At 39.4% G+C, this 27,798-nt stretch overlaps 1 protein-coding gene across 4 annotated transcripts in view; it reads right to left on the minus strand.

Moving 5' to 3' along the window:
* Positions 1 to 27,798, minus strand: part of LOC101579400 (jouberin) — a 181,013-nt gene that overhangs the window by 21,172 nt on the left and 132,043 nt on the right. For all 4 annotated transcript variants that reach the window (XM_023712174.1, XM_023712173.1, XM_023712176.1 and 1 more), the window contains exons 13-14: positions 22,527 to 22,689; positions 18,071 to 18,153 (exon numbers count right to left, since the gene is read on the minus strand). In XM_023712174.1, the coding sequence (XP_023567942.1) occupies positions 18,071 to 18,153; positions 22,527 to 22,689 (246 nt within the window). The remainder of the gene's footprint in view (positions 1 to 18,070; positions 18,154 to 22,526; positions 22,690 to 27,798) is intronic.

Consider the following 27,798-nt stretch of genomic DNA (forward strand, 5'->3'; position numbering starts at 1 on the left):
GTGTGGTGTGTGTGGCCAGCTCAGCCCACCAGGGGGCGGGGCTGGCTGGCATGTGGTGCTGGGGGATTGAACCGCGGTCCCTGATGCTTTGCTAAGCTTGTTCTAAGTAGGTGCTTTAGACCACCGAGCCATCTCTCCAGCCCCATCCCAGTTGTTAAGAGATCTTTTTTTTACCTTTTCACTAGCTGCAACAGTGTCTTCAAGGTCTGAAACTCTATTTTCACTTTCATTCAAATGGTTTTGCCAGCTTGTGACTCAGGGTTTAATTTCCTGAATATATCTTTGAATTTGCTTCGTGCATTTTATTTCTTTCCTATATTGCTCATTGAAGAATTCCATCAGTTTTTTCTATTCTCTTTTATCAGTGTCTTCCTTAGAAGCACTTATTAATTCTTTCACTATAGTTATTTCTTTTTTCACTTCAGAGATTTCTTTCTTTCTTTCTTTTTTCAGAACTGGGGATTGAACTCAAGACCTTGTGCTTGCCAGGTAAGCACTTATTCTACTAAGCTATCTCCCCAGCCCCTCACAGATTATTTCTTTTTTTTTTTTTCTTTTGGCAGAACCGGGGATTGAACTCAGGACCTTGTGCTTGCCAGGCAAGCACTTATTCTACTGAGCCATCTCCCTGGTCCTCAGAGATTATTTCTGATCTGATATCCTCTATACATTTCTGCAGTTGTTTCTTTACTTCAGATGGTATTATTTCAGAGATTTCAGGAGTGTGATTTCCAGTTTCTTCTGTGCTGGTATGTCCTGCATTTGTTCTGGGTGGGCTCAGGATCTGAGAATGCATTTTGCTCTTTCTTGTTGTCATTTTATAAGACACTGTCCTCTGATCTTTGGTGTAGAGCTTTGCTGTAGTTATTACCTTAGCACCTACTAATATTATTACCCAAGAGAGATTATGTGGTTAAGGCAGTTACAGTTTTCTATTTGTAGAACTACAATTAGCAACACTAATAATGGGTAGTGAGATTTAGCAGTTGACAAACTTTTGTAACTAATGGGTTTGTATTTTAGACCGTAAGAGCAAATATTATGACTGTATAACTAAGAAGATATTAAATTGGGAATTTGTATTTAAATTAGTTCCCCTAAGTTCTGTCTGATCACCTCCCCTTGATGTACCTGGAGTCTTCCAGGCAGACTAGTTCACCCTGGTTACATGTTGCCCCCTCTCTCAATCAAGAGAGAAAGAGGACGCTCTCATAGATCTAGGTCTAGCAAAGTGTCTCAGCTTACTGGGTCCAGGATCTACCAAGTTTGAACTCATCTAGTTGGGCGTGGCTTGAGTCTGGCTGCTGTGCTCCACTTCTTCATGCTATAACCTATGGAAGTAAACCCACTGTGCCCCTCTGGCAAGATGTTCTGCTCCTGGATTAGCTGGGTTGGTCTCACCCCTAGCCTCCATGCAGGGAGTTCTGCCACAGGGCTCCATATCAGGCCTGTCTGATGGAGGAGGTTCAGGCAGGTGGGCAGGCCCACACACACACACAGGATCTGAGTGCTGGCTGGAAGTAGAGATATTTAAGTTTGTGTGTGTGATTCATTTCACTTACATTATGTTCTCAAGGTACATCCATTTTCCTACAAATGCCTCAAATTTATCCTTCTTTATGGCAGCATATACGCCATTGCATACACCACTGTGTATAGATGCCACATTTTCTTTTTCTTTTTGGAAGATCCGGGGGTTAAACTCAGGCCCTTGCGCTTGCAAGGCAAGAGCTTATTCTACTGAGCCATCTCCCTGGCCCCTGCCATATTTTACCATTCTTTTTTTTTTTGCGGAACTGGGGATTGAACTCAGGCCCTTGCGCTTGCCAGGGAAGCGCTTATTCCACTGAGCCATCTCCCCGGCCCCTTTTACCATTCATTTTTTAAAAAATGTATTTAGGACAGGGTCTGCAGGGTCTCACTATGTAGATCAGACTTGTAGTGATTCCCCTGTCTTCAGCTTCCCAAGCACTGGGATTAAATACCTGAACCTCCTCCAGGTATTTTTAAAAATTTTTTAAAAATCTATTATTTATTCATTTGGTACAGGAACTTGCTACACAGCTTGGACTTGTAGTGATCTTCCTGTCTCAGCTTTCCTAATGCTGGGACTACAGGCATGTACCATCATGCCTGGTTTCAGTGGCTGGCATGGTGCACCCAGGGTTCTGGGGCCAGAATGGCATGCAGTACTAGGGATTGAACCTGTCCTTGCACTTGCCAGGCAGCCACTTAGACCACTGAGCTATCACCCCAGTCCATTTTTTTTTTTTAATTTTTATTTATTTATTTTTTTGCGGAACCAGGGATTGAACTCAGACCCTTGTGCTTGCCAGGGAAGCACTTATTCCACTGAGCCATCTCCCTGCCCCCCCTTTTTTTCCCAGTCCATTTTTATTTGTTCTTGCTTATAACTATTTGTTCTAGAGTGAGGTAGAATCTCTGTTGCTTAAATTTGCATTTCACTAGTGGCCACAGACACTGAACATTTTTTTCATGCATATATTGGCCATTTATAGTTCTGAGAAGTATCTACTCATTTCAGTTGCCCATTTTTGGATTGGGTCTTTTATTCTGGGGGTCCAGGTACTTTGACTTCTTTATATATACTAGACAGTTCTTTGCCTGAGGAATAGATGGCACTGGGGCCAGGGAGATAGCTCAGTAGAATAAACGTTTGCCTGGCAAACGCAGGGTCCTGAGTTCAATCCCTGGTACCGCATTAAAAAAAAAATTATATATATATATGTCACAATTTTTTTCTGATTCTCTATCTGAAGATTTAAGTTGCCTCTTTACTCTGGCTGCTTCCTGTGCTGTACAGAAGTTTTAAAATTTGGTATGATTTCATTTGTTGAGTCTTGGCATTTCTTGTGCTGTTGGAATTCTATCTCTTGCTTATGCCTATGTCCTCAAGAGTTGTCCGTATTTAATCTCCTAGTGGATTTTTCTGTTTTAACATTTAGATCTCTTTATCTATTTTAATTTCTGTTTAGTACACATGAGAGATACAGGTCTAGATACAGGTTTGCATGTGTACAGCTAGTTGTCCCAGCCAGCACCATGTGTCAAAGAGGTTATGTTTCCTTTAGCATGTTTCTAGCTCCTTTGTCATAGACAGCTCAATGTAGCTGGTGATGTTTCTGCAACCTCTATTCTGTTCCCCTGATCCATATGTTTGCTTTTGTGCCAATACCATTATGCTATATTTTTATTTTTTGTTTCCCCAAGGGGGTGCACTGTTCCTGGAGGTACTGCAATCCCAGGTCGATGCGTGGAGTGGGCAGTTTCAGTGGCTGGCATGGTGCACCCAGGGTAGCAAGCTCCTATTCCATCTCCCAGCTCCAAAAATCCATTTAATATATTGTCCTTTATGTTACATTTTTAGTTACTGTAGCTTTGTAGTATAATTTGAAGTCTGGGATTGTGATACCTCTTGCCTTGTTCCTTTTGCCAAGGACTGGGTCTCTTCTGGCTCCACATGGATTATAGGGCTCTCTTCTCTAGTCCAGTGAAGAAGGCTGCTGGTACTTGTGACTGGGATTCCATTAAATGTGTCTAAAGTATCAGTTTTGGAAGTATAGCCATTTTTACTATATGGTTCTGCTTATCCAGGAACAGGAGCGGCGTACAGGGTCTCGCTGCGTAGATCCAACTCATAGTGATCCTCCTGTTTATAGCCTCCCAAGAGCTGGGATTACAGGTGTGTGCCACCACGCTCCAGGGGTGGGGCCGGCTCAGCAGGCCTGGGGATGGAACTCCCAGCTCCGGTGTCTGCTTAAGCAGGCACTTTAATCCACTGAGCTATTTGGCTGCCCCTTATCTTCCTATTTTCTGATGTCCTCTTCAATCTCTTTTTTAAGAGTATGGTGGTATTCTCTATGGAGATCTTTCATGTCTTTGGTGAGGTAAATTTCTTGGTTAGGTTACTATCCCTTATTTCTTTTTAAACTTTAATTTTTCTTTATGCTATTGTGAATGGTATTGTATTGGTTGTCTGTCTGTCTTTATTTATTTTGCAGACAGGTTCTTGCTACGTAGCCCAAGCTGGCCTTCAACTTGCTGAGAGTCTCCTGCCTCAGGCTCCTAAGAGCCAGGATTACTAATCTATTCCATTACATCCAGCTATTTTTCTGATTTTTTTTTTTTAATTACTGACGTACAGGAACGCTATTAATTTTTGTGTGCTGATTTTTGTATCCTGCTACATTAGTGGATTTGGTTATGAACTTTTGGTCTTCTATGCAGAGGATCCTGTTAATCTGCAAATAATGATAATCTGACTTCTTCCTGACCTATACATATACCTTTATTTCCTCTTTAAATTTAATTTTCTTTTTTTTTTTTTTTTGGCAGAATCAGGGATTGAACTCAGGCCCTTGCGCTTGCCAGGGAAGTGCTTATTCCACTGAGCCATCTCCCCAGACCTTTAATTTTCTTTTTTTATTAACACGTTTGCATTCTTTCCATTGAGCTGCGACACGTACATAACCCATTTTAATTCTATTTTCCATCCCCTTTCCTTGCCCTCTCCCTCTTCTTCATCTCTTGATCTTCTCATCTGAGAAAGAACTACCTCTCTACTTCTCTTATCTTTTATTTTGTTCTTTTGTTTGTAACTTGGGTTTCTCATATAAGAAAAGCCATGTAATATCCCTTTATATTTTTCTGTTGCCTGATGTTTTAAGAACTGTATTGAACAGAAATGGTTTTGTTCCTGAATGTGGAGGGGAAGTGTTTAGCCTTCCCCTACTTAGTACAATGTTGGCTGTCAGTCTCTCTCTCTCTCTCTCTCTCTCTCTCTTTTTTTTTTTTTTTGCAGAACCAGGGATTGATCTCAGGCCCTTGTACTTGCCAGAGAAGCGCTTATTCCACTGAGCCATCTTATAAATGGCTTTTATCAGACTGAGACAAGATCCTTCTATATCTATTTTCTTCAGGTTTTGTTTTTCTTTTCTTTTTTTTGAGACAGGGTCTCACTGTATAATTCAGGCTGGCCCTCAGCTCACTATGTAGCCCAGGATGGCCTTGAATTTGCAGTGATCCTCTTGCCTCAGCCTCGTAAGTGCTCAGATTTCAGGCATACACTACCACATCTGACTAAAGGCTTTACTTTTCTTCTCTAATCATGAAGGTTTGTCATGTTTTATTTTTATTAATTTTATTGGGATCTATATTGTGATAACACACATTATATGGAATTTGTACCTGTACATGGTATATCTTGATTCTTTCTTCCTCTTTCCCTCTCCTGACTTCATCCTCTGTTCCCTTCCTTATTTACAAAAAAGCTTGTTTATATTTTTTTCCTTTATTCTTTTTTATCCTTTTCTCTCTGTCCTTTCCTCCTTCCCTTCACTAGTTCCAAGGCCTTTTCTGTGTGTGAAATGATTACATGGATTTTTGTTCTTTCTTCTGTTTATGTGATGTATTACATTTACAGATATCTGTATGTTGAACCATACCTGCATCCTAAAAACAGCTGCAGAAGGTGAGTAACCTTACAGAAATACAAAGAGTAGGAAAAAAAAATTGAGAGAATTTATGGTAGATGGTATCTCTTCAAACAACAGGAACAAAGATTAACTTGGAGTTAGAGGTTAGCAACTTGAGAAGTGTGGACACTATTTTTTGACCAGGTGTGAGAGAATAGGGTAGTGAGTCAAATGGAAAGGACAAAAAAAGATGACCAAGACCACGGGCCTCTCTGAGGCAGGTAATCACAAACCTGATACAGTGACAGTCAAAACAGTAATTGATTCTTTTTAAAGCAATGGTCAAATTCCAGGGTACAAATGAGAAAAAAAATAGAAAAATGGTTTACACCCAAGCTAGGAGACTGGTGAGACAAGCTATACACACAAGTGCTATTTACGCATCTGGCACCAAGGTGCTTAACATTGCTGCTGTCATGTATTCATTTCCTGGCAGTCTAAGGGATCTGGTTTGCAAAGAAGGAAAGCTGACTAGAGAAGCAAGGTGGCAGGAAACATCAGATCAGTAGCCTACTTTTTAATAATTTTTGCAAAATGTGGAGTCATTTGGGTCATCCACTTCCTCCTATGGGATGGAACTGTTCCCTAACCTCCCATCACCAGGGAGTACTTCTTCCCCAGTCAGGCTGCTGAGACTATCACAAAGCAGGTGCATGTAAGAAATGTGTTCAGCATGTAGATGGGAGGTGGCTGCTGAAATACACACATGGTGACCGGGGGAGCAGTAACGTGTGTAGAAAAATACTCATTAAGTACAAAAAAGTTCAAATAAAAAAACAGATGTGCAAATTTATGCCAATACACTCAAAAAGATTTTTATTGTATATGGGATTTCTGGAGAAAAGAGAGGACTGACTGAGTTTCTTTCCTTTTATGTTTCCTAAATGTTTATATTAAAATTGGTGACTACTATGACATTATTTATGAATGCTGAGCAATAACTACCAGAAGATTAGCATGACAAATGCAAATATTTTCATAGTTAATTTCTTAAGCAAAGGGAATAGTCAATGACTGCCTAAATTTAATTAAGACATTTTATATATGTTCATCACTTTGAGCCTCACAAGGTTGGGTACATCTTTGTTTTTTTGTTTCCACACGACTGGGGCTCAAACTCATGGCCTCCCACATGGTAGGCAAGTGATGAGCACATTGAGCTTTAAGTGTAGCCCCAATACCAAAACTCCTACAATTGTAGATAATGAAATAATGGAAACAAAATTATATTAACAGGGAAAACATACTCATATCCTGATTATTTATAAATATATATATCCCTAATAAATCAGAGCAACAGTTCATTTTTTGAGACAGGGTTTCCTTACGAAGTTCATGCTGGCCTTAAGCTCACTATGTAGCCCAGGCTGGCCTCAAATCCACAGTGATGCTCTTGCCTCAGCCTTCTGAGTTCTGGGACAAGTATGTATCCTGTACCCATCTTAAGCATTGGTTTTTTTTTTTTTAAACAAAATTTTTTTTTAAGTTTATTTATTTTGTGTGTGTGTGTGTGTGTGTGTGTGTGTGTGTGTGGCCAGCTCAGCCCACCAGGGGGCGGGGCTGGCTGGCATGTGGTGCTGGGGGATCGAACCGCGGTCCCTGCTCTTCACTAAGCTTGTTCCAAGTAGGTGCTTTAGACCACTGAGCCATCTCACCAGCCCAAGCATTGGTTTTTAACTGGGAAACAGGATGTTATTTTGACCTGGGGAAATCTGGAAATGTCTGCATGATGTGTTTTTAACTATTATGACCAGGATGAAGTGCTTCTGGAATCTTGTGGATAATGTAGCTGCTGATGCTGTTAAAAGTCCTAGGATGTACAACGTATTTCTAACGACCAAGTGCCAATGTGCTGAAGATAAGAAATCTTGAAGCACAGAGGTTGACAAAACAAGACAATAGCAGAGTTGGGCTGTCAGAGAACTTTCAGAAAAAGGTCACACTGCTTGTCAAGTCAGAAGACATGGCGCTGATAATAATCCTGCCACTATCTAAAAGACAATTTATGGCAATGATTAGTGGCAAGCTGTTCTATCATATCTTTAGATTTGTAATAGATTTTAGGAGAAATGTTACTGACATTTAGGTTATCCTCTGAAAATATCATTGTGAAATGAATTTTTTGTTTTGTTTTGTTTTGAGACAAGGTCTTGCAATGGTGCCTGGGCTATTTTCAAACTCATGAGCTCAAGTGATCTTTTCTTTCATGCTTCTGAGTAGTAGGGCAAAAACCATGTTATTTCTATCATACAATCCTTGGAGTCACTGTCAGATAGGAGAACACTGGTTTGACCCAGTGTAACATCACTTATTTCATACTCTTAGGTTGAGCCACCATTGAGAGATGTACCACTGTGCTTGCCCCTAGACTGAAATTTTATGGAAGATCTGTACAAGAAAATGACATCTGACCTCAGAGACACTCATTGGCAATGAATAAGGAATGGCAACTATAAAATAGGGAAATAGCTTCCCTGTAGGCTGCTCTTTCAGAACCTGTGAAAATCATTTAGGTATTACTCCCAGGCTAGGAAAGCTGAGAAGACCTGCAGAGTCTCACTGTGAAGTCAGAGGTCCTGACAACAGAGAGAGGGAGGGACTGGGCCAAGAGGACACAGAGGCTGAGGTACATGTGCCAGTGCAAGGTGGTAGAACAGGTGCAAATGACAAAGGAGGAGGAACAGCAAAACTAGCACTAGATGTTTCACACAGGCAAGACCTTGTGGGTCCCTTTCAGGGCAGGGGAGATTCTCTGTGGACCTTGGAAGACTCTTGACGTCCTCTGTGCAGATTATGTAGGGCCTTCATTGTTGAGAGTGGAATGCAGTTGGAAGGCAACCCATGCTGACTCTGCTGTCACATCACTGTCACATCCCCACCTCTTCAGTTTGTGGGAATGTTCTAAAGTCAAGATTAACAGATATTTTAAAAATATACATAACATTTATATGATTAATTGATTTCTTTCTTTGCCCCCCTTCTTTCTGTGGTAAGGAAATTTGAACTCAGACTCTCATCCATGGGAGGCAAGTGCTATAGCACTGTGTTATATTCTCAAGTCTGAAATTAATAATATTGTTAAAATAGTTGTTATAAATTACTGAGACAAATTATGGGGAAAGAAAAAAAAAATCAGTGCTGCCTGAAATGAAATTTTTCAAGAAATAAAACAAATTAAGTGCTTTAGTTTTAATTTACTTATCAGGTTAAGATTTTTTAGACTAGTTTTAGCACTATCTTTGTTACACAAAACTAACCCTAAAACTAACTTAAGTTAGTTTTGATATTTCTTCACACAAAAGAAGAAAACTTCAAATATTACTGAATCTTTAAAGCAAGTCAGCCAGGTATGATGGCATATGCCTAGAATTCCAGTACTCAGAAGAGGCTGAGGCAGGAGGATTACCCTCAGTTCGAGGCCAGCCTGGGCTACACAGTGATTTCTAGGCCAGGTTGAACTATATAGCAAGACCTTGTCTCAAAAAACAAAAAACAAAAAATTATCATTACTATAAATGTATTGGACAACACAATAATAAAAAACATATTATTCCTATGGTGAAGGATAATTCAGATTCATTTCTGCCACATGGAACAATAACATGTATAAAGTGACTGTATAAGGTGACTTTTGAAAATATAGTGTTATACAGCACTATTATTAGACACACTGAAGACTGAATACTGACAGCAATCTATCTACTGGTTACTGTTTTTCCAAGGGTTGATATAACTACCAGTGCAAAGTTCTGTGTGGATGTGTGCTTGGCTGGAAGAGGAACAACCATGGAATTATCTGATGCTTTTGGGTTCTCTGCTCTTGTTCTGGCCCAGAACAGAAAGTAGCTGTTTCTATATGTAACTAGTATGTACTTGGGCTTACGAGCCAGGCTTTTGAATTCAGCCTGTCTGCCCTTATCAACTCTACATGCTTATTAAGACAACGAAAATAATTAAAACACTCAAGGGAAGATGAGCTATAGTAGATATAATTATCTTGGAATAGCAAAAGCAGTAATTATTATTCATTTAATGAGTTTTTGGAGGAAATAAATATCACAGTAATTGTTTCACATTTTAAGAAATATTCTAATGTTCTTATACATAATTATTACTCTACAGTGGGCAACTGTATAAAAATACAGTTATGTCAATGTCTTAACACTTTGAGAAAGTAGATGGTGTTTTCAAACTTTGGGTTTAATTTTTTCAATTAAAAATACTAGTATTGGGGCCGGGGAGATGGCTCAGTGGAATAAGCGCTTCCCTGGCAAGCGCAAGGGCCTCAGTTCAATCCCCGGTTCCGAAAAAAAAAAAACCAACTAGTATCAAGAACCTTAAAAAATTGAGCATAAAAGAAAACTAGGATTTCAGTAGGTTGAAAATAGAATTTTCTATGTCAAGAAAAGATGTCCAAGATATACTGATAAAAAATGAAGTATAAACGTAGTTTCATAAAAACAGATCAATGTGAATAAAGGCATGTATGCTCATAAAAATAGAGAACACTTTTGCAAGGCCAATGCAAAAAATTGTTAGAATGAACATGATTATCATTAGGAGGAAGTAATGTTTATTTTCATTTCACACTACTCTGTATGGCTGAATTTTTAAAATTACAAGCATATACTACTTTTATTTTTTATTTAATTTTTAATTTTTAAATTTTATTTATTTATTTGTGTGTGTGTGTGTGTGTGTGTGTGTGGCCAGCTCAGCCCACCAGGGGGCGGGGCTGGCTGGCATGTGGTGCTGGGGGATTGAACTGCGGTCCCTGTGCTTTGCTTAGCTTGCTCTAAGTAGGTGCTTTAGACCACTGAGCCATCTCACCAGCACCTACACTACTTTTAGATTAGAACAAATTAAAATAATTAAGTTGTAAAAATTTTAAAAAAATGATCCCTCCAAGTAAATGAGTCATTTAAGTTAATAGCACAGGCCTAGAAACAAACAAGTTTCCAAATACAAAGAAAAAATAACAGCAAATTGTTAGCATGATTTTTTTCAAGCTTCTAAGTTTCTTTCCTTGCCAGTAGCCCAAATATTCTATTCTCTTTTTCAGAAGGATTTTTTTTTTTCTCCGAATGCCTTCAGGGCAGGTTTGGCTGGCTTGAGTTGTGGGGATCGAACCACAGCAACCTGAGCCTGACTGCTTTGTTGAAGCAGCCACTTAAAGAGCTGAGCTAAAGGGCAGGCCCCCCTATTCTCTTTTTCAGATGAACCTTTGCAGCACATTTCTGTAAAAATGCTATGGAATGAGCCGGAGAGTGCCTTCTCCTACTCCCAGTCTCTTGTCCTGTCAGCAGCTACTGATTTGTGTGGGGAATCTCTGGCCTAGCATAGAGAATAACACAGGCCTTGCCCCCTCCTCCTACAGGGGAAGAGCCGCAGCAAATGATTCCAGCGAGCCACATGAAATGCTGGAAGGTACCTGGCACAAATAGCAACAGAGCAGGTGTGTTCCACTGGGGAGAATTTGTAGGATGTGGCAGCTGCCAAGCTACTAAAAAGTACAATTCTCTTCTTATTCTGTTGTGTGGCTAGAAATACTTCTAAAAAAGAAAGAAAAACAATTGAGTTTCTGTATTTCTTTTTTCCCTTTCAAAAGTATAAAGAATACAGTGGGGTGCAGTGGTATGCACCATAGCAATAAGTACTTGGCTGGTGGAGGCCAGAGGATAGCTTGAGCCCAGGAACCCTTGGCTGGCCTGGATAGCATAGTGACAAAAAAACATAAGACAAAAACAAAAACAAAAAAGAATATAATTCTTAGTATTTTCATATGAAAAAGGGCAGAACAAAACAAAAATAAAAGTAGAATTCTAAAAAATGTTGAGTGAGGTATGATGGCACATGCCTGTAATCCCAGTATTTGGGAGGCTCAGGCAGGAGGATGGCTGTGAGTTCGAGGTCAACCTGGGCTACAAAATGAGTTCAAGGTCAGCTTGAACTGCAGAGTGAAACTGCTTCAAAAAAGACAAAACAAAAACAAAAACAAAAAACTATTGTGACACAAACCCTACATAACTGTACAGGAAATACTTGGGTCATTGACAGGACAGTGAAAGGAAAAAGGCATTGATCAGAGAATACGGAGGCCATGCTTTTAATTAGTATCATTTTGAATTGATTTCTCCTAACTTTTTGTATCTTAATGTCTTCACCTGTAAAATTGACTTGACTAGAACTGCGAGTGATGAACTCTAAGATATTTTCCTCAGCACAAATTCTATCCTACAATCCTATCTATAAACTTAGACCTTTCACAATCCTAGCCACTTATCAGAGACTACTTTTCACGTTCTTTAGAAAAAAAAATCTTACATATGATAAACAAGACTTTCATGTGAACTTAAACATCTGATAGACCTTGTGGTAGGTTTATAAGACAGGCTTTTGATAAAAATCAAACTATACTTTGATAAAGGAACTAAACTTAAGAAATGCAGCTAGTTGGGTGCTAAGGAAGCTCAGTTTCACATTTCTCAATGGTTGGCCGTCAGCTTCACGGTTCATAGTGTACCCCGAGCATTTAATTGTCCAGGGCAACATTATGTTTCTCAGGGACTTTTTTTAAAGTACATATTATTCCTTACAATTTCTCCCACAGGAAAGTAAACACTGTCTAATAATCATACAGTACATTCCTAGAGTAGAAATATATGAAGGATTCCATTCTTTATTATTTGTGTGGCAGCAGAGATAGAGTCCTTTGTCTTGGGCACAACAGACAAATGTGCTACCAATGAGCTGCACACTCACTGAGCCCCTTACCCCAACACACGGGTTCTGACACAGGAGATTAAATTATAGTCCTTAGGCCTGGGGATACAGCTCAGGTTCAATGCCCCAGGTCAGGGGAGTGAAGAACCCACTTAAAGCTCTATCTCCCACATGAGAATTTTTCATTTGTCCAAATAGATTTTTATATTCTGTAACACTTTTGCTTTACTTAATTTTATTACTATTTTCCACTGTATTGGGGATCAAACAACCTGATTTACTACTCAGCTGTCTTTCAGCCCAGTTCTATTCCATTTTAAAAAGTATTTTATTTTGCATGTGTATAAATTCCATGAGAATCATTAGAATAGGTTTAGGAACCAGTGGGATTAGCCTAAAGTAGACCTCTAGGGTCAAGAAGGCTATTTGAAGAACCAGTCTGCTAGGAGATGAATAGACAGCTATGTCTAAATCAATGAGATCAGTGTATAAGGGAAATGCGTGACACATAATTCAAAAGAAATTAATCTGAACCAAGACCTGGAGGCAGTGAGTCCATCTAAATAAAGGAGTGGGACAGACAGTGAGAACTTGGAGTCTTGGAAGCAAGTGAAGAGTCCTTACCCTAAGGAAATGTAGACCTTCCCAGGTAGCCAGTAAGACTGAGAGTTCCTGTTTCCTCTGGCTGAGGCAGAATCTGCAGGTCACAGACAAGAATACACTTACAGGAGGGGCTTGGTCAGCATAGACGTGGTCATGTGATGCAAAGTCAGGGATGCCAGGAAGTCACTAACAGTAAAGGCTACACCTTTCACAGCATCTCAGAATTTCAGAAATGGACTAAAAATCTTAGCTGTTACACTGATTCCCCATGGCAATGTTATCCATGTTTCTGCTGCATTAACTCCTTAGCTGAGTTTGAGATCTTAGCTCTAACACAATAATTTGGGCTATAAGTTCTTGTTTTAACCAGTTTCCTGTTCATTCCAATTTTTTTTTTGGGGGGGTCATCAAAGTATTTTTATTTGCCTTAGTGGAGTGATTAACACATTTCTAAAGTATCACTCAACTTACAGATGTCTGATTTGCACATATTTCAAGGATGTGCTAGTTACACAAAGTAAGACAAAGCTGCAGATACATTTTCCAAATGTGAGTAAATCTAACTTTGATTCCAATTTTGTTATTGTTCTCAAGTTTTAATGCTCAAGGGGTACAAGCTATCCAACACTCTGGGGGTGTAGTTCCCTCGTCAGCTCAATTCTAATATGTCCTTTGATTTCATGCAGCTCTCATAGATACTTCATGAGCTGATCTTAACAGATAATGCTTTATACCTGAGGTACTAAGTAAATTTCTAGCCTTAAATGCTACCGTAGTCTCTCTTAGCTTATGGAGTCCTTTACTGTATAGCTCTATGCTTCTACCCACGTTTGGGTAGCTTACTGCAGCCTTGTAGAGAAGAAGTCTGCCAGTCTTGTCATGGTTTTCCAAACTCTGCTATCTCATTGATCCTCCATAGTGCACAACTCCAATGACTTATTTTTTTATTTATTGGATACGTGGTCCTGCTATGCATCTCAGACTCCTAGTGATCCTCCTTTTTCAGCCTCCCCAGAGCTGGGATTACTGGTGTGCATGACCACACCCAGTTTTAGGGCCCACATAATGTACCCAGGGTTCTGGGGCAGATGTGGCAAGCAGTACTGGGGACAGAATTCAGGTCTTTGCACTTGCCCAGGCAGGCACTTAGACCACTGAGCCATCTCCCCAGCCCTCCAATGACTCTATTAAGTCTCTTGACTTCTTGTTCTTCTACAACACACACACACACACACACACACACACACACACACACACACACACTGTCTCTGTCTCTCTGTCTGTCTCTCTCTTTCTCTTTCAATTACAGTGCAAACCTAAATCACCTTTTCTAGATGCCAACCACTATTGAAGGAAAAAAAAAAAAAACTAACGATATAGATTACTAACGATATAGATTTATGGTATTTAGACCACAGCTCCCAGATTTTTGTGGTATTCAGACCACGGCTCCCAGGATCACGAAGGAATCTTTTTAACATGTCCCATGTAAGCTCCTGGCCCTGCTCTCTTTATAGGAATTCACAGTCTGTCTTTTGCTTGAGCTCCTATTTCACTACCTGCCCCCATCTTCATTAGCAGTGAGCCATGCCTTTTGTTTTGGAGAATATAATGATAGCCTTAAATCTCTAGATTCTGGCTTACATGCACCCCCATGCACATTTACTATCTTACAGGAGCACTACTTTATTCTTTTTAGTTTTTTAAGGGTCTCACTACTAGATAGGACTCATAGTGATCCTCCTGTTTATAGCCTCCCAAGCACTGGGATTACAGGCATGTGCCACCATGCCCAATCTCAATAGCCAGCTTAGCGTGCTTGGGGGGGGGCTTGCATGGGATGGCAGGGATTGAATCCCCAGCCCCTGTATCTGCCTAAGCAGGCATTTTAATCTGCTGAGCTATTTGGCTGGCCCAAGAGCACTACTTTAAATTGACACTGCTGATACTTTTTCCTAGATAATTTTTTGTGGAGAAGGAAGTCTTTTGTATCTAGGTGGCTAAGTAAGACTCATTAGAAGCAAGTAGGGCCTCTGTCCTTGTAATTGAGACAACAAAAATGTCTAAATACTGCTAAATATCTCCTGAGAAGTAAGATCACCACCAATTGAGAACCACTGCTCTAAGTCACGATGCAGCTACCAACCTGGCTTTCTGACAGAAAACTTCCTGCTTCCTTCAATATCGTCTGTGCCTTTGGTGTCTGTATCAGTTAGAGTTGACAAGAAGAACAGGCTTATTAAAATGTGTGTGTGCATGTGTGCAAGCACACGTGTGTGTTCATATAAATGATTTCCTTACAGCCACCTGCAGAACTGGGTGGAGGAATGCACAGGGTCATCTGCATGCGGGAGGGCCACAGGATCAAGGTGAAGGCTGGTGTCTGCAGGAGTCCAGGGCAAGCCTGTGTCAGAAACTGAAGAGTCTGCATTGGGAGCGTGAAGGAACTGGGGACAAACTTCCACAGGAAGGCAAAGACAGCAGCTCCTCTCAAGGCAAAGGGAAGATTTCCTTCTTTTTTCCCTTCTTTCCTCATCCAAGCTAGAAGCCTACTGGTCGATATCATCTATATCTGGCTTGGGCCTTCCTTCCCTTCTGTTTACAGTCCCTGTGTCAGTCATCCACAGACACACCCAGAACTGTGCTCTGCTAATCCAGCAGCTGGCTCTTACTCCATTCAAGTTGACATATCACAATTAACAATCACAGTGTCATTTATTTATGTATTTATTTAATTATTTATCTTGAACTTGTCCCTTGGCTTTGTTTCCTTAGTATATGATTTTATCCACCTCCCCAATACTTAAAAAAATTCCTGGATGACAGTTCTCTCTCTAGTCATTGATTATATTTCACTCTTCAAAGTGAAGCTCTGAGACTTCCATAGGTTCATTTTCTGTAGTGCCCATCAATCTTTACCCTTTAATCCTTGTCAATCCATAGATACAGTGCAAAGCTACCAAGGTCCTCTTGATTATTAAGTGTTTAGGTAACTTAACAGCTAGTTTCTTTTCAAACATACTCTCCTGAACCTCCCTGCTCCCCTAGCCTACATTCAAGAGCCCTGCTTTATCTGATTCTTTCCTTTTCCTTTATTTTTTCTTTTTTGTGGAACCGGGGATTGAACTCAGGCCCTCGTGCTTGCCAGGGAAGCACTTATTCTACTGAGCCACCTCCCCGGCCCCTATTTTTTCTTAATCATCTCCTCCTTTGATTTCCCTTCATCTACTGTTCAACTGGATTCTGTCTTTGACTTTTTTTTTTAGAATTTGGTAACTGTCTTTCTGAGCTACTATCTGCATTACAAACTTATACTTCTGATATATGATGCATATACTGATTTTCTTTTGATTTTGAAGTTCTGCCTCTGCTCAATTTTCAATCCTGTATCTCTGGACCCTTGTCAATATTTCTATTTGTGAATATTGAAGATATGAATAACAAAAAGATACCTAAAATTGAACTTGTTTCCCAGTCTTCACTATCCCTTGTTTGTATCTCTCCAAATGTTCCTAGCTCATCTCATTATTTCTTTGGCACTGCTGTCTATTCAGTTGTGAGGCCAGGACCCTTAGCAAAAATCTTCAATTCCAGTTCCACTAATTAGATCCAACTGACCATAACTCTAGGCAATAATAGCCTGTGTCCCCTTCTTTCTAACCCCACTAATTCCGGCTTTTTTATTTCCTTTTTTGTGGTACTGGGGATAGAACCCAAGGCCTTGTATATGAGGGACAAGGGTTCTATCACTGAGTCCCAGCCCTCAGGCTTTCCTATTTTATGGAGTCCTAATTTCCTTGTACTAGGTCTGTGGTGTCAACCTATGACACGCATGTTGTTTGTTTTTAAGGCAAAGGATATTAATGTGCGAGTTGTTTTTTCTAAGCTAAAACCTCAATGTTCAGGTTTAATTATCATGTTGGGACTTTGGGATAAGTAATTGGGTTTTGGGTTGCAGTTTGGGCTTTTGTCTCTAAAAGACTTCACTAGGTCTCAGCTATCTGCAATCTAAGCACTTAGCGGACACAAGTATGATCTTTTTTTTTTTTTTGTCAGAACCGGAGATTGAACTCAGGCCCTTGCACTTGCAATGCAAGCGCTTATTCTACTGAGCCATCTCCCCAGCCCCCACTAGTAAGATCTTAATAACATGCAGATTCCTTAATGTCATTCCTTTGGTTACTTCCTTGATAGCCTCCCCTTTGTCTGGAGGACAAACACTAGGCATTTTAGTTAGTCCAGTATAGCACACCCCGTGGGCCTGGCTTGTGCCTTTATCCTGCCCTTCTTTCCATTAGACCTGTGTTCTCTAACCACACTTGTAGCACATCATACCTTAAGTTTTCCCCTTGCTGGAATTCTTTTATGCTAAATTCACCTACCTAGTACACACTTTTTCATATGACAAGCCTCAGGCCAAGCACTTTCTCCTCTGGGAACTTCCTGAATGTCCCTAGGAGATAAAAGTCTTGTCTGCTCTGTCAGGGGGGATTAAGAGACTTCTTGCCAGAGGAGAATTCGATAAATATGTGCTGAATGACTGCATGATATATGACTGTCAAAAAACCTTTTCAGGACACTGTAATTATACACGAATAGGACATATACTTGCGTGTGAGTTCACAGAGTCAATAAGTAAGAAAGCTACCCAGTCTAAGGCAAGATCAACTGTTACATAATAAAACAAGTTTAATAGGCAGTACATATAATAATATAGTGCTTAATAGACTTTTCTATGAAAGTACTATTGACATCAGAAGACTGTAGACTTGTGTCTCTCAGGGACCTGATAGCAAGCTAATATATATACTTGGTAATACACCCACATTCATTCTAAACTGAAAGTACTTTAGAAGCAGAAGAAATGTTTTCAGTAAGAGAAAACTGGGCTTCAGTGATCTCTGGCACGTATGTGCACCTTCCAGATGGGACTGATGGCAGTGTCAGTAGCACAGTTAAGCAAGTATAGAGTGGAAACAAAGTCGCAAGTGCCACTTTCGGTCCTTGTCCCATTTTTTTGGCTGCAACTTGGAGGTCTACTTATCTCCCTGAGTTTCCTCAGTTTTTTCATCTAGAAAATGACTATCATAACATATGCCTCATATATTTCATAATGTCAGTATCAAGAGCAAAAGAAATAATAAACTAGGTAATGAATTATAAGGATAGAAACATAAAGGAGTATATTTTATAGGAAGAGTGAAAAATACCGAAGTACATAAGCAACATATATCCTTCAGAATATTTACCTTTTGAGGAGCTAAAGCTTTTTCCTTGGAAGCCAAAGAAGGAGATCGTTCCTTTATCTCTGGAGGTAGTTCTTGATACAGTGCTGGAATTGAAAAAGGAGTTAATGTAATTAAATTAAGATACATTATTCTATGGGGAGGAACAATGATGTAGGGTAGCAGGTATGAAATTAAAGACAAATAGGTACTTAATTCCCTTGTATAACAAAAGCTTCCTAACACTTGTGTTACATATTAGTTATGATTTAAACTTTTAATTAGGATTTCAGAAATGTAGAAGGTATTATATTTACTTACTATCCAATCATGTGGATGTTTATTTCATTTTATCTCAACATACATGTACCAGGACTGTGTTGTATGCAAGGTTATTTGCTGGGTCCTACTAGAGGAGAGATGCAGGTGAACAAAAGTGAGTCTTCATTCTCAAAGAGATTATAATCTGGTCATGGAGAGACATGTTTGCAACCCTACCATAAAATGTGTCCTTATCCGAAAAAAGCTAAGAGTAAAGACAAAGTGAGTGGACTTGGCAAGAGCTGAATGGAATAAGCAGCTATGGCACATCTGAAGAGCAGGATGGGCTTGGCCAGGCAGAGGTATGGACAGGGATACTTGGGAATGCAGAATGAAATAAGTATGGATTAGGCTACACATGATGTTGAAGCTAAAAGTCTCACAACCAATTATAACTTATAAAGTCTACTGAACTGACATATGATGGTACTGAATCTACAGGCTCTTGCAGAATTTTGAAGAGTTAAAAGAATATCTAGGGGCTGGTGAGATGGCTTACTGGTCTAAAGCACCTACTTAGAACAAGCTTGGCAAAGCACAGGGACTCTGCGGTTCAATCCCCCAGCACCACATGCCAGCCAGCCCCGCCCCCAGGTGGGCTGAGCTGGCCACACACACACACACACACACACACACACACAAATGTTTAAAAAAATTAAAAAAAAAAAGAAAAAAGAAAATCTATTTTAAAATTGGTTAGAAGAACTCTGAATTGAGAGAAGTTTCTAGTGTTTTGTTTTGTTTTTGTACTGGGAATCAAACCCAGGACCTTGCGCTTACCAGGCAGCTGCTTATGCTGCTGAGCCATGTCCCCAGCCCTTTCAAGAGAAGTTTCTAAAGCACACTCAAGATACATTAACTGGTTTTGTGTATGGGCTAATAGTATTATTATGTTTCTTTATCTTTTATAGAAAAGGTTGTTAGGTGTGATTAAGAGAAGCTGGTCCTGTTTTCTTTCCAGGCGCTTAAGATACAAAGAAAGTAAATCCCTTGTAACAGTGAGCACCATCTTCCTCCATAGTGATGCTCTCTCAAAGGACACAGCTCTCAAGTGCGCAGCACACAGAAATCTTGCTCACATATTCTTTTTTAGAACATTTGCTTTGCATATTTGACTTCAGATAAAGATCAAGGACAATTCCTTCTACTTTTAGGGTGCAATGTGCTGCTGAGAATCATTTTTCTCTATTCAAACTGGACAGCTACATTTTTGTTAAATTTGGGTACAAAGGATAAAAGGAGAGGAGAATAACCTCTGACAAAGTGTGAGAATTGAATTAGTATGTTCTCAGGTATTCAAAAATTTCCTTTTCTGTTTGTTCTGACCTCTATAAGACTTTTACAAGAAGCAGTGAGTGAAACTAAAAATATCAATTATTCTCGGACTTAGTAAGAGATTATGCAGATAATTTGAGACAAAGAATCTTATATGCAGTCACTGACTATCACTGAGATATGATTCAGAGATGACTTTGGTTACTATGAAAGAAAAACAAATTTTATTAGATTTTAACTTACTGTACACTAAATATCTATAATCTCTCAATTGGTGAGCCTGAGAAGTTATTTGTGTAAGTCAGCTAACATTACTGCATCTAGTATCACCTTACCTTGAGATACTCAATCTTTTTATATCCAAGTGAAAAAAAAATCTGTAGATGTTTTCACTTGTATTTGAATGGAATGATGGATTTTAATACTGAGTTAAAATTATAGATGTCCTCTACAGTAACTGTGGCATCTTGATTTAGAAGCAGAAGCTACCCCTGCTTAACCACAGCTATTGATCCTCTGTAAGGGCCATCACTCAGCCATCACTAAGGAGAGGAGGTGCCTTGGCTATTTTGACAATCTGGAAATTAGAAGTGCTGAGCTTATTGGAGATGAGTCAAACACTGTCATACACTGTAGATGCTAAGACTTAACCGCTAAAATTTCCTTCTAAGCTTTTTCCATTATGCATTCTTTCTTAAACATAAAAATATACTTGTAGTACAGTTTAAAGTAATCTCATTCATTTTTTTATTTTTTATTTTTTAAATTAATTTATTTTTTAAATCTCATTTATTACATACAGAAAAATAATACTATTCCAAGAGAAAAAATTAAGAATCATGTTATGTGATAGAAAGGTGAATAATTTTTGAGATAGTACTTGTTTTTTTTGCGGAACTGGGGATTGAACTCAGGCTCTTGCGCTTGCCAGGCAAGCACTTATTCTACTGCGCTAACTCCCCGGCCCCTGAGATAGTACTTGCAATAAGAAGAGTTTACTGAAGGTGACAGGAGGCAAAATAAAAATATATAAATTGAAAAATTACTGCAGTGAAAGATATGGCAAGGGGCCAGGGAGATGGCTCAGTGGAATAAGTGCTTCCCTGGCAAGCTCAAGGGCCTGAGTTCAATCCCCAGTTCTGCCAAAAAAAAAAAAAAAAAAAAGAAAGATACATGGCTATTAATTCACTTTCAAAATACTCTCCCCCTCATGCAGAGCATACTTATTCCATTGATCTTGCCACTTCTCTTTTGGAGGCAGGGTCATTCAGGCTGACCCTAAATTCAGGCTGACCCTAAATTCCTGAAAACCCTCCCACCTTAGCTTCCAGAGTGCTGGGACTGCAAGCTTATGCCACCACACCCAGAGGTCCTGCTACTTTCTAAAGCAGTTCTGGAAGTCCTTTTTTACTAAGCATCTTTAGTAACTGTGCTATTCAGGCTGCCTTGATATGCTGGATCAATTCTAAATTGGACTTTCGAGGCCCCTGGACTTTGAAGAAGAGCCAGAGGTAGATCAGTGGCAGACCCAGGGAGTGAGACAGATGAGACACACTGCGATGTTTTTACAAGCCTGCCTTTCTACTGGATGGCCCTCTGCAGTGGCATTCACTGAATTTTTAATCATGCTGTTTAAAGACATTCATAAAAGAAGATTTTTGGGACTGCTTTGGTGAATGACAGGATTTGAAGTGAGGGGGGTATTCTGAGGAGATTAATGGCCTATGCTTTTTACTTTAATACACTAAAAAAGACTGCAAACATTCACTGTACTTTTGCATCTCCCCTTGTAGGATAAAGAAGGGAGCTGCAAAGAGACCTGGGGCCACATGAGTATGGGAAGAGGAGTACTGGGAAGGTCCAGGGGTAGGCAAGATGCCACCTAGACCTAGGTGCAAGTGAGTGCCTAGGCAGTGAGTAATCTAAGAAGAAATTCCTTCTTCTTTTCTTCAGATCATTTGCTTTTAAAATTGATAACTTAGGTTAGGAATCACAGTTTGGGTCAAATGGGATTTCATGGATTAGTCTGAAAACCCACTATTATTTATAACCACTACTACTTTTCAGAAACAAAAATAAACAATAAATACTGAAAACAGTGTTTCTGGAAGAGCACAGAGGTGCCCAACTTCAACATCTTCATTTCACAGGAGGCACAACGCTGTAAGCTGCTGAGCAAGGATCTGAAATCTCTTTTCCTGATCCCTGACTTACGCTTTTCTTACCGTGGTATCAAGTTAACTGCGGACAGGACGCTTTCTTCTTAAAAAGCCCTCCTTTTCAGTTTTCTCTTTTGGTGACAGTTTTAAGTTATTTTCTTTTCAAGCTTTTTATGTTAGTTATGTTTTCACCCCTCAAAGCCTAGACCCAAATACACAGCTTTCAGAAACTCATTGAATTGTCTTCAGCTCAATTTTTTCCTTTTACAAATGGAGGTTTCATTCATTATAAGAATGAGGCCACTGCACTTGGGTTTATCAGGTAGCCAGCTTGGACTGTGACACATAAAATGAAGGAGGTGAGGAATGGGAGGCTGTAAAGATGCTGGTCAACAGAGGAGTCCGTATGGCACAAGAAGAAGGGACCAAACTGCGTGCAGTAAGTGGCAGCGTGCCAGAGCTGCAGGAGCAAGCTGGGAGCTGGCGGGGGCAGGTCCCTCGGTGAAAGTGCAATCAGCAAATAATTCCAATCTCAGAATGAGACAGCTTTCTTACATATTAGTGCCTCCCTTTTTTGTTTTTTGCATCATGAGTATGAAAAGTAGTATCTATTGGTAAACACAGGAAAAGATTACAAAGACAGTAAATTAAAGAGTAGAAAATGACAAATCTTGGACTGTCAGTTATACCATATTAGTAAACCAGGAAGGGAGCATAAAACTTACTTTCACTAGCCACATGATTAGCTGGAAAATAGCCTTCCTGTCCCTTTCCTATGCTGCCATACCACCAGTCTTCATTATCTTTGAAAAACACTCGGATAATGTCTCCGCGATGGATGGTTAGTTCATCTGATCGGCTCGCTGTGTAGTCATAAAGCGCCACTACCTAAAGGAGAGATAAGACCACCACAGCTTTATCACAGTGTGCCACAGAGACACCCCCACACTCACTTCCTCTTGCAGAGCAGCAGCTGAAACCAAAGCAGTACTTTGGTAAGTCTGAGGCTGGCTCAAGGTTTGCTAATGGGACCAGGGGTGGTGGGAACACAGCCGGAGAAGTGAGATAAAAGACTGTGGGATTGAGAAATGGTTAAGGGCATCAACACACTAAGATTAGCTTCAAAATAGCAGATGTTAATTTTTTAAATTACTGTGAAGCAAATTTTAAAAAGCTCACATAACATCCACCTTCTCAGAAGTTTTTATACTATACCTTTAGATCTCATTCTCTGTGCCAGGCAGATACAGCTGAAAGAGAATTCTTTAGAAGGTTAATAGTTTTACCAAGAGGAAAAGCTCAATAGGACAACTTGATTGTATAACTCTATTGTGATCATTTGATCTGTCATTTTTTTCTTAGACATAAATTTCTCTTGGAAAAAACTCCATAGTTTTAGGGTTTTTAAATCAATGGTCTATATCTTTGGATTACCTTTTAAAATATCCATACAAACTGAGTTTTTCTATATACAAATTTATTTATTTATTTATTTGTGGAACCAGGGATTGAACTCAGGTCCTTGCGCTTGTCAGGTAAGCGCTTATTCTACTGAGCTATCTTCCTGGCCCCATCTATATACAAATTTAAGAGGAAAGCCCTTTCTATGAGATCTACTTCTTTGTGTTGTTACAGTAAACCATTATATGTGACTTTTTTTGTATGGGGAATTGAACTCAGGACCTTGTGCTTATATTTGACTTTTATATTTTAAAAAATTCAAGTCAAAGTCAATGTCAGTGATTGCATATCATTTAAAAATCCTTCATGGCAGTTAAAGGGAAAGAGAACTCAATCCATTTTATATCTGATGCACTGGATCAAGCAGGGCATAATAGTATGTATACTGAAAAATACACTGTTCTATTCTCCCTGTTTTGGGGTGTAAACTTATAAATCCAACTGTTTAGAGGACTGAAGCAGGAGGACTGCAAGCTTGAAGACTGCCTTTGCAATTTAGAGATCCTTAATTCTGTCTCAAAATTAGGGCAAAAAGGTTGTAAACAGCTCAGGGGTAGAGTGAGTGTCTATCATGTTTGAGGCCATCGGTTCTATTTCTAGCACTGTTTCTGTAAAACAAAACACAAAACATAAACCCTCCCCCCAAATCTATACCACTACCCATAAAAAACATTTTGAAATGCATAGGTTACACAATGAGATTATATAAAATGGAAGATCATCATTATAATCCATGTAATTGGGTTGAGAATTGATTCATTCACTTAAAAACTACTAAAATCCTAATGTACTTTGTACTGTGTTAGGAAGTAAATACACAATGGTAAATAGGATGGAGGTACATCATTTAGGCTTTGCAAGAAAACTAAAGGATAAGCAGTGATTTGCCAGGTGGAGAGAGGTGTGTCTTAAGTTAGGTTCTACAGCACGTGGGAGTACAGGGAAAAGAAACTCAAAATAGCTCAGCACAGTGGGAGCTGGAGTTATGGGTGACAGCTAACATAGAAATGTTGGGGAGATTAAGGGAAGGGATTAAGTAGAATCAAATCAGAAATGCTGGAGTTTAGACTCAATCATATGGCAATGCAAAGACTTAAAAGGGTTATAGAAGGGGGATTCCATTATTGTTGACAACCATTTCTGGTAACTTTAATTAATCCAAAAATATTTATCAACACAGCAACAGAATAGTGAATAAGCTTGGAATTAACTGCTGTCATATGCTGTAAGGGTAGTAAGACAACTTAATTAAAATGGTTCAAATGTAATGTCTATTATACTGCCTAGCATAGGAATTTATAACATGTGACATAGGATTCTGTTTAGGTTTATAAAGCTGTAACCTTAGAATGTCGATGCTGAATCACTCATATGATAATGGAACCTTTCATTATTCTCTTTGTTTTTTCTTCTCCAAATGACTTTTTTTTTCATTTTTTTAGCTGGCACAATTACAGAAAAGCTAACTAAAATGTGCAGAATACCTCCTGCATTCTAGCACCATGACAGCGGTTTATGTGCTACCTCATGACATGTGTATCCTCAGGACAGCTCTGTGAGCGCATATATTACCTCCATGTGACAAATGAAAAAACTGATGTCTACAGAATTTAGTAAGTTGGCTAAAGTAAAATGAACTACTAGGTGGCAAAATTAGGACATTATTTACAGGCCATTTCTCTCTACAAACAGATCAGAGGAAAACGTAGCAAAGAAGAAAGGAAGTTAAAACATGTTTTAGACTGCAGCAGCTAAGCAGTCGTCTGTGCTGGGAAGCTCTGCTGTCCTGGGTCACCTGCAGATCCACTATTCTCTTCTCATGACACTCAAAGTCCCAGTTCCAGGACCTCTGTGGTGGTTTATTCTTGTTTATCCTGGTCCTGTTACACCCGTTAAACAGCACAGATTTAATGGTCTTAATGTAAATATGAAGTCATCTCATGATTATTTATCTGAGCCCTGGGTGGCTACTGGAAAGGAGATTAAGGTACATTCACCTTAGGGACCAGCATCATCTTGGAAGTTCCACCTCAGGCTTCTGACAATACTCTTAGGCTAATGACAATTTAGAGCTCATCAAACTGAAGTCTGAAAACTTTTACTGAATTTTGCACAAGGGTTCATGTGAAAGAACCTCTTCAGAGGTGCTGGGGTCCACGGGACCTAACATAAGATCCTTCACTACACTTCCTCTCAAGAGTGCCCATGGATGACTATAGCCTCTCCTTACTGAACCAAATCACATGGCCAGTACTTATCAACATGTCCTACATTCTACAAGTTGTCGTCGTCGTCTGCTGCTGCTGCTTCTTCTTCCTCCTCCTCTTCTTCTTATTACTATTACTATTTATTTATTTTTATTTTTTGGCAGAAACAGGGATTGAACTCAGGACCTTGCGCTTGCCAGGCAAGCGCTTATTCTACTGAGCCATCTCCCCGGGCCCTCCTCAGGTAGCTAGCAAGCCTCTTTTCCTCCCTTATATTGTGTGTAGGCTACCCACCCCAGGGTGGGTACAGCACTCACAATCCCAGCACTGGACCGTAAATCAATCATAAATTCTTGAAGTCTACCCATGACAGCATGAGGCTTGGAGAGGACATATGCACACAAACCATAACCGAGGTTTAAGGAGAAATTAGTCCTATCAGCACTTTAATCTTGAGCTACCAGCTTCAAAATTGTGAGAAAGTAAAGTTCTATTAGTCAAACTACTCAGTCTATGACATGCTAACCCTAGCAGACTATCTAGTGCAGTCCCATATTCCGATAGTATCATACAGGTCCCTTACAACCATCTTGTCTTGGAAATACAAATGGGTAAAACCTCCCAGGTATTCATTTCTTGTCCTTATCAACTCACAGTACTATGTTCTACATTATTATAACTTTGGTCTTTTTGAGACAGTCTCACTACTTCAGATTGGCCTTAAACTCTATATAGCTCAGGCTTGAACTTGTAGTGATCCTCCTGCCTCAGCTCCCAAGTGCTATGATTATAGGCATGTGCCACCATCCCTCTTGATGTAGAAACAATATCATGGAATTCCATGGAAAGCATCCTTGGGAAGGTGATGGTTAGTGAGTGTGATACCACAGTACCATTATAGACATGTAAGTACACATTGCTGTATAAGGAGTTAGTGTGCTTACATTCCAATAGTCCACATCCTGTCAGTGGAATCTATGTGTCATGACTCTTTTCTTAACCTAGTAGAGGCACAGAACAGAACTGTGTAGCTCACAAGAAAATGTCTTCTAGTACATGATTTTACCCAATGTGCTTTCTCATTTGAAATCCACTTATTCTTTTCATATAATAACAGCTTGCATAGTTATCTTCTTTTGCTAGTTTTAATTTGGCAAGTAGATTCTGAGTAAATCGCAACTTTCCCATCTATAATTTCATTTTATTATCCTGTTTTACAACAGTAAAGATGTGTAAGAAAGTTGAGCAGTACAGTCCACCAAGAGTTTGTGTTGAATTACTACTACTCTATCTTTCCCTTTTCCTTGTTCTGCCACACTTCTCTACAGAAAGTCTGTCTTGATTGTTTTGATGAGTGTCTTCTATAACATTCTATTTCTTGACCAAGTGGTTGGCATGTAGGTAGAACAGGGTTATCTTCAGAAATATGATCCAAATCCTGGCAGACAGTAGTTATGAAATCTTTCCCCAACAAAAGTTTAAAGATGTGGACTAATGTGCCCATGTCAGAAAAGACAGGTTTGAAAAATACTTTGTTTGCTCGCTCGTTCTCTCTTCCTCTCCCTCCCTCCCTCTCTTTCTCTCTCATTCTTTTTGTGGTATCACAAAAAGATCAAACTCAGGACCTTGCACTTGCCAGGCAAGCACTGATTCCACTGAGCTATATTACCAGCCCAGGAAAATATTTCAAAAAATCAATTCTCCTTGATTTATGATGATATCACGTATTAATAAACATCATGCCTTATCCTAGCCTACTTCAAAGGAGCTCAGAATATTTACACTGGACTACTTGGGCAAAATCTTTTTTTTTTCCCTCCGGAACTGGGGATTGAACTCAGGCCTCTGAGCTTGCCAGACAAGTGCTTATTCCACTGAGCCATCTCCCCAGCCCCTTGGGCAAAATAATCTAACAAAAACCTTATTTTATAACAAAGTGTTGAATATGTCATACATTTTATTGAGAGTTGTAATGAAAATGAAAAACAGAATAGTTGCATGCGTGTCTTTTCACACATTTCTAATGTCAAATCATTTTAAGTAGAAGACCATCTGTATTTGAAAGTTTCTTCTTTTTTTCAAAGTCAACTTGCTTAGACATGATCGTGGCTGAAGTATCACCAGGAAGCTTCGTATATTTAACACACATTTCTCAGCTCCATAGAAATGCTTCCTAGATACTATTTCTTGGCTTAAGTAGCAGTTTGTCATCAGGTTACAATAAGATATTAAGTGGATTGTTCTTTGTATTACTTTTTTTTTAAGTCCTCACACTTTGTGCTTTAATTGTTCACTGGAACAGGGGATTGAACTCAGGCCCTTGGGCTTG

This window comes from Octodon degus, unplaced genomic scaffold (assembly GCF_000260255.1).
Source record: "Octodon degus isolate 3935 unplaced genomic scaffold, OctDeg1.0 scaffold00024, whole genome shotgun sequence".
Lineage (NCBI taxonomy): Eukaryota > Metazoa > Chordata > Mammalia > Rodentia > Octodontidae > Octodon > Octodon degus.